Source organism: Bufo bufo, chromosome 2, assembly GCF_905171765.1.
Source record: "Bufo bufo chromosome 2, aBufBuf1.1, whole genome shotgun sequence".
NCBI lineage: Eukaryota > Metazoa > Chordata > Amphibia > Anura > Bufonidae > Bufo > Bufo bufo.
In genome coordinates, this window is record NC_053390.1 from 467,552,749 (window position 1) to 467,560,636 (window position 7,888).

At 47.5% G+C, this 7,888-nt stretch overlaps 1 protein-coding gene across 6 annotated transcripts in view; it reads right to left on the reverse strand.

The window, feature by feature from the left end:
* CACTIN (cactin, spliceosome C complex subunit) overlaps positions 1 to 7,248 on the reverse strand; it is a 43,927-nt gene extending 36,679 nt beyond the window's left edge. For 2 of the 6 annotated variants that reach the window (XM_040417683.1, XM_040417677.1), the window contains exons 1-7: positions 7,120 to 7,248; positions 3,220 to 3,330; positions 2,911 to 3,024; positions 2,608 to 2,718; positions 2,303 to 2,413; positions 1,687 to 2,107; positions 1,469 to 1,564 (exon numbers count right to left, since the gene is read on the reverse strand). In XM_040417683.1, coding sequence (XP_040273617.1) covers positions 1,469 to 1,564; positions 1,687 to 2,107; positions 2,303 to 2,413; positions 2,608 to 2,718; positions 2,911 to 3,024; positions 3,220 to 3,330; positions 7,120 to 7,130 — 975 coding nt within the window. In that variant the 5' untranslated portion in view covers positions 7,131 to 7,248. The remainder of the gene's footprint in view (positions 1 to 1,468; positions 1,565 to 1,686; positions 2,108 to 2,302; positions 2,414 to 2,607; positions 2,719 to 2,910; positions 3,025 to 3,219; positions 3,331 to 7,119) is intronic. The other 4 variants (XM_040417679.1, XM_040417678.1, XM_040417680.1 and 1 more) reach the window with 4 other exon arrangements.
* Positions 7,249 to 7,888: the final 640 nt, after the last annotated feature.

The window sequence follows — 7,888 nt, forward strand, 5'->3', positions numbered from 1 at the left end:
AAGGCTTGGCGGCTGCAGAAGGGTCTGACATGGTGGAAAAAAGATGTTGCACTTAAAGTGGGAGACCCCAAAGAAAAGTGGTGGCACGGAGGGGGTTAACAGTCCTACCAGACCCGGATGATGCAAGCGGCAGCGGTAAGGGGAACAGACTGAGGAGGCTGTGGAGGAGAGGCAGCAGCACGGAGATGAATGGCTTCAGGATCGCACGGCAGAGAGGATTCCACGCAGCACTGAGAAGTGGAGCCCGATGAAACCGGAAGTAGCGGAGCGCATGTAGGAAGCTCCGCCCCCCCCCCCCCCTGCCGCGCTGAAGAAGAAGCAGAGCCGCGCGCGCGCGGCAAAATGATTTTAACCCCCAAGGTGATAAGTGCCGGCCAAGATGAAATGGCACCGTTTACGCCAAGTAAGCGGCCCCCGCCGCGCCTGGATGTGGCAGACGGCTTGCTTGCCTGCAGCCGTCCCCTGAAGGCAGCGTCCCTGCCAAGGACTTGCCCAGATAAACTCCCCTGCCCGGTAACGGTCCCGATATGCCCGGGGGGGGGGGGGGGGGGCAGGCGATGTAGCAGTGGCCATGTAGCAGTGGCCATGGGGGATGTAGCAGCGGCCATGGGGGATGTAGCAGCGGTGGGAGGGAGGAAGGGGAGGCTGGAGCAGCCACTCTCACCATACGCTGTCTTCGCCCTCAGTCCATCCAGCGGGGGTCGCCCCTTCAGCTCCTGGCACCGCAGTGGCAGGAAGCCGGGGGAGGGACTTGGCGTGCGGGCGACCCTGAGCTGGCGGGACGCAGGGGAGCGAGGCTGCCCTGGTCCACCTTGTCTTCTGTGGGGGAGGCGGCAGTGCGGAATTACCGGCACTGGCGCAACTCAACCCCGGGAGAAACAGAGGGGTCTAATGCGCCTCTGTTGTCCCTGTAGGTAGAAAAAAATCGAATTAAAAACAACAAATAACGCAAAAAATAAAATCATAGGAAAACAACCCTGCATAAGCAGGGGGTGTCTTGCCTCCTTGGACACTAAGCAAAAACTGGCAGTCTCTTCTCCAGGCTGAAGGGTATAGCTGATGGAGGAGGGGCTTACAGCTTTCACTTAGTGTCACGCCTCCTAGGGAGCAGAGCTATACCCATGGTTTCCTGTGTCCCCCAAGGAATATGGGCGAGAAAGATGCGATCTTGTGGTTCAAATCACTGCACTAGCCAACGACAGGGAACGCACGTTCACCTGAGCACTGAAGGCATCCATATAATACAAATAGCTTGTAACCATAAACTGACAAAAAAAAAAAAAATGTAAATTGGCCTTCTTTATAATATTATACATTAAAGGGGTTTTCCAGTTTCCTATATTGATGAGATATCCTGAGCTGATCAGTGGGGTACTGGCAGTTGGACCCCCACCGATCTGATATCAATGACCTATCCTGAGGATAGGGCATCAATATAGGAAACCGGACAACTCCTTTAAACAGTCACCTTTTGTAGCTCTAAGCGGTTATCTCCTTGGATTTGTTTGTTCCGATCTTTCAAGTCTTTTTCATTAAGATGTCCAATTCCTTTCTTCTCCAGTGCCTGTAGAAAGACAACAATTTATGTAAGATGATATACAGTACTTTGTACAAGACTTTGAGGGGTGTGGGAAAGCAGATCATCACATACATGTAATATCAATCCTAGTGTAATCAGAACACTACCTTGGCCCAGATGAAAGTGCCCAGTAGATTATTATCTCCAAATGGGTTATCTGTATTAGTATATCCCATATACTCCTCTCCCCAACCCATCTTCTCTCGCTTCTTGCGTTCTTTGGCCTCTTTCTTGGCTAAGCGCCTGGCCCTCTTTTCCTCCGGAGTTTCTATTGCTTTCAACATCTCCTTCTTTTTCATTTTCTCCTCCTTTAGCTTCGTACATTCTTGCAGTGTTAGGCTAGTGTTAGAGAAATCACTAGGGCTCCGTGACCTAGCTGGAGATGAAGAGGAGACAGAAGACACTGAGCATCTTGACCTCGATTTACGCCGTGGTTTTCGCACTTTGCTGCTCTCATCCTCCGATGAAGACTTGTGTCTCTTATCTTCATCTCTGCTTCTAGATTTTCTCCTTTCACCAGATGTAGACCTTAAATAAATTCAGACAAGAAGCAAATCAACTAGTGTCTTCTGCGGCTCTAACGTAAAAAACCTGAACAGCTGTAACATAACCCTCATACTGTCACACCAGTACAGTTTAGGAGACCAAGGCAAGGAATATCATACAGGCCATCCTCTGTACAGGACCTTCCCTTTACTATCACAGAAGACTGAGCATATTGACCTTGATTTTCTCTGTGGTTTTCGCACTTTTCTGCTCTCATCCTCCGATGAAGACTTGTATCTCTTATCTTCATCTCTTCTTCTAGCTTTTCTCCTTTCACCAGATGTAGACCTTAAAAAATTCAGACAAGAAGCAGATCAACTGGTGTTTTCTGCTGCTCTAATGTAAAACCTGAACAGCTGTAACATAACCCTCATACTGTCACACCATTACAGTGTAAGAGACCAAGGTAAGGAATACCAAACAGGCCAGCCTCTGTACAGGACCTTCCCTTCACTATCACAGAAGATACTGAGCATATTGACCTTGATTTTCGCTGTGGTTTTCGCACTTTGCTGCTCTCATCCTCCGATGAAGACTTGTGTCTCTTATCTTCATTTCTTCTTCTAGCTTTTCTCCTTTCACCAGATGTAGACCTTAAAAAATTCAGACAAGAAGCAGTTCAACTAGTGTCTTCTGCGGCTCTAACGTAAAACCTGAACAGCTGTAACATAACCCTCATACTGTCACACCAGTACAGTGTAGGAGACCAAGGTAAGGAATATCATACAGGCCAGCCTCTGTACAGGACTATCCCTTTACTATCACAGAAGCCTGAGCATATTGACCTTGATTTTCGCTGTGGTTTTTGTGCTTTGCTGCTCTCATCCTCCGATGAAGACTTATGTCTCTTATCTTTATCTCTTCTTCTTCTAGCTTTTCTCCTTTCACCAGATGTAGACCTTAAATAAATTCAGACAAGAAGCAGATTAACTGGGGTTTTCTGCTGCTCTAATGTAAAACCTGAACAGCTGTAACATAACCCTCATACTGTCACACCAGTACAGTGTAGGAGACCAAGGTAAGGCATATCAAACAGGCCAGCCTCTGTACAGGACTATCCCTTTACTATCACAGAAGACACTGAGCATATTGACCTTGATTTTCGCCGTGGTTTTTGTGCTTTGCTGCTCTCATCCTCCGATGAAGACTTGTGTCTCTTATCTTCATCTCCTCTTCTAGCTTTTCTCCTTTCACCAGATGTAGACCTAAATAAATTCAGACAAGAAGCAGATCAACTAGTGTTTTCTGTTGCTCTAATGTAAAACCTGAACAGCTGTAACATAACCCTCATACTGTCACACCATTACAGTGTAAGAGACCAAGGTAAGGAATACCAAACAGGCCAGCCTCGGTACAGGACCTTCCCTTTACTATAACGTAGGCTCGGACTAGCCTACAGCGGTACAGGTGTGTCCTGAGCAAGGCAAGATGGGCTCCTACTTCCCCACCCACTGCACAAGTATTACACAACAAAGAAGACTGAATTAGGGTTGCACTGGGCATCGAAATATCAATTGATACTTATGTACCCGGATCGATACCATACAGAGATTTGCCATTTACGGATACTAGGCTGCACTACTGCGCAGCCTAGTATCAGAGAACATGGCGCGCGCTGCTCTCAGCGCGCGCCATGTTCTTATCAGCAGCACAGGAGAGAAGGAAGCAGTCTCTCCCTCCCCACTGTGCCGCTGCCACCAATAAGAAGACAGAGGAGGCTAGAGGACCCCAGATTTCCCGGGGTCCGTCCACCACCAAGTGCTGCTCCCATAGAAGTGAATGGGTGCGCACCCGGTTGTCACGGACGCGGCGATACCTAATATGTATATTTTTTATTTTTGTAAGTTTTACACAATGATTTCATTTTTGAAACAAAAAAAATCATGTTTTAGTATTTCCATAGTCTAAGAGCCATAGTTTTTTCCGTTTTTGGGCGATTATCTTGGGTAGGGTATGATTTTTGCAGGATGAGATGACTGTTTTATTGGCACTATTTTGGTGTGCGTATGACTTTTTGATCGCTTGCTATTACACTTTTTGTGATGTAAGGTGACAAAAAAGGCTTTTTTTACACAGTTTTTATTTTTTTACGGTATTCACCTGAGGGGTTAGGTCATGTGATATTTTTATAGAGCAACTTATTACGGACGCTGGCGATACCTAATATGTATACTTTTTATTTAATTTATGTAAGTTTTACACAATGATTTCATTTATGAAACAAAAAAAATCATGTTTTAGTATCTCCATAGTCTGAGAGCCATAGTTTTTTCAGTTTTTGGGCAATTATCTTAGGTAGGGTCTCATTTTTTGCGGGATGAGATGACGGTTTGATTGGCACTATTTTGGGGTGCATATGACTTTTTGATCGCTTGCTATTACACTTTTTGTGATGTAGTAAGGTGACAAAAAATGGTTTATTTAGCACAGTTTTTATTTTTTTACAGTGTTCATCTGAGGGGTTACGTCATGTGATATTTTTATAGAGTCGGTCGATACGGACGCGGCGATACCTAATATGTTTATTTTTTTTATTTATTTATGTAAGTTTTACACAATAACAGCTTTTTTAAAACAAAAAAAAAAATGATGTTTTAGGGCTCTTTCACACTTGCGTTATTGTCTTCCGGCATAGAGTTCCGTCGTCGGGACTCTATGCCGGAAGAATACTGATCAGGATTATCCTAATGCATTCTGAATGGAGAGTAATCCATTCAGGATGCATCAGGATGTCTTCAGTTCCGGTACGGAACGTTTTTTGGCCGGAGAAAATACCGCAGCATGCTGCGCTTTTTGCTCCGGCCAAAAATCCTGAAGACTTGCCGCAAGGCCGGATCCGGGATCAATGCCCATTGAAAGGCATTGATCCGGATCCGGCCTTAAGCTAAACGTCGTTTCGGCGCATTGCCGGACCCGACGTTTAGCTTTTTCTGAATAGTTACCATGGCTACCGGGACGCTAAAGTCCTGACAGCCATGGTAAGTGTAGCGGGGAGCAGGGGAGCGGTATACTTACCGTCCGTGCGGCTCCCCGGGCGCTCCAGAGTGACGTCAGGGCGCCCCAAGCGCATGGATCACGTGATCACATGGATCACGTCATCCATGCGCATGGGGCGCTCTGACGTCATTCTGGAGCGCCCGGGGAGCCGCACGGACTGTAAGTATACCGCTCCCCCGCTCCTACTATGGCAACCAGGACTTTAATAGCGTCCTGGGTGCCATAGTAACACTGAAAGCATTTGGAAGACGGTTCCGTCTTCAAATGCTTTCAGTACACTTGCGTTGTTACGGATCCGGCAGGCACCTCCGGCAACGGAAGTGCATGCCGGATCCCAACAACGCAAGTGTGAAAGAGGCCTTAGGGTCTCCATATTCTGAGCCATAGTTCTGGGCGATTGTCTCAGGTAGGGGCTCATTTTTTGCGGTATGAGGTGACTGTTAGATTGGTACTATTTTGGTGGGCGTACGCCTTTTTGATCGCTTGCTATTGTACTTTTTGTGATGTAAGGTGACAATTTTTATTTTTTTTATTTAGGCTACTTTCACACTAGCGTTTTTCTTTTCCGGCATAGAGTTCCGTCACAGGGGCTCTATACCGGAAAAGAACTGATCAGGCATATCCCCATGGATTCTGAATGGAGAGTAATCCGTTCAGGATGCATCAGGATGTCTTCAGTTCAGTCATTTTATCTCCGGCGGAAAAAACTGAAGACTTGCCTGAATGAATTTTTTTTCCATAGGAATGTATTCGTGCCGGATCCGGCATTCAAAATACCGGAATGCCGGATCTGTCCTTCCGGTCTGCGCATGCGCAGACCTTTAAAAATGAGAAAAAAAATTAATACCGGATCCGTTTTGCCTGATGACAACGGAAAAACTGATCCGGTACTGCAATGCATTTTTCAGACTGATCAGGCATTTTTCAGACTGATCAGGATCCTGATCAGTCTGAAAAATGCCTGATCAGTCAGAAAAATGACATGCGTTTGCATACAGTTTGCCTGATTCAGGCAACGGAACTGCCTGCCGGAATCAAACAACGCAAGTATGAAAGTACCCTTAGCACAGTTTTTATTTTTTACGGTGTTCATCTGAGGGGTTAGGTCATGTGATATGTTTATAGAGCCGGTCGATACGGACGCGGCGATACCGAATATGTAACTTTTTTTTCCCCCCCTATTTTTTCCCATTTTTTTTTAATTTTATTTGGGGAAAAATACATTATTGTTTATTTTTACTTGAAACTTTAGATTTTTGGGGGGAAAACTTTATTTTTTCACTTTTTTTTTTATCCCACTTTGGGACTTCAACTTTTGGGAATCTAATCCTTTACAATGCATTCCAATACTTCTGTATTGGAATGCATTGGCTGTATGAGTAATACAGTGTGTATTACTCATACAGCTTCCGGGGCCTGTCAGATCCAGGGGGCTGGATCTCACAGGCTCGTCACCGGAAAGCAGCGCAGATGCCTAAGGAAGGCATTGCGCTGCCTTCCATGCCATCGGGTCCCCCATACAGGCCCACGGGGACCCGATGGCACCGCCACCCACAACATTTAAAGGCTTCCAGTGTTCAGCACAACTACCGACGTCCCCATTAGCTGCAGTGGGCACGGTAGGAAGCGCTTCTGGGTTTTTGCGCATTTAGATGCCGCGATCAAGTGAGCCAATGGAAGGTGGTGACGGGTACGAACCCCTCTAGTGTCACCCGCGATACTAGGGAGGCTTGTCCCAGTTGCCTGCTCCCCCCCCCCCCCTACACCAGATGTTTTCAACCGCGCACAGGGAGAATCAGTGGCGGTATACGGGGACCAGGAGCGACACAGGGAGTCAGGTAAGTAGAATCCGTGTGAGGGGCCCAGGCATATGGGGGGGGCATTTTCAGCCTTGGATAACCCCTTTAAATCCAACCCCTCCCCTCCATCACCAGTGTTTTTCCTGTCCTATCAGGATAGGAAGCAGGAGAGGTGCATGGAAGCTCTTATGTCCCCACCTGTGAACCATGATGCAGGCCGAGGTCGGATCCGGAGTGCGGCTCTCCCTCGTCTTGTTAGGGCCTGTGAATTACATGCAGGTAGGTAAAAAGTTGGCTGCGGAAGGAACGCTGGCTTCCTCTGGCTACCTGCGTATGACGTCCGACGCTAGGGGGGCGGAGCCGGACGTCATCTCCGGGCGCGGCAGGTCTTTGCAGCTCACAGGAAGTATAAAAGGCCGCAGGACCGTCACAATGGAAGAGGCGAAATTGAATGGCGGAAACTGGTGGCGTTGGGTCACGAGACAAGCTCTTGTCACATGACTCTTGAATAGAGGGTTGGAAGCTGGAGCGCTCAGGCTGTTTGCAGAGCACGTTACTCAGAGGGGGGAGAGAGTGTCTGTCAGTGCACTGCTGGAGGTACCTGTGTACACTGGTAGTGCTGAGGGGAGTGGGACTGAGAACTGTATGTAGGGGGATTCTGTGTGAGGGGCCATGTAACATTGCACGCAGAAGGGGGGGTGCCGTGCAATTTTGTATGCAGACGGAGAGGGTGTCTGATTGTATGCTGGGGGGTAGGGTGGGCGTTTGGGATTGTATGTTGAGACTCATTTGCATGTTAATAAAATGCTGCATTTCTCGGGATCCGGTCAGAATTTAGGCCCTGTGTGGATTGGTGTGACTTGCCTGCAGTGCTGTGTAGTAACTTTACCATGGGTAAGATAACATTCACACTTCTGTGCTGCCTCCGTGCCCATTTTGCGGACTATACACCTCTGGGTCTGCAAAA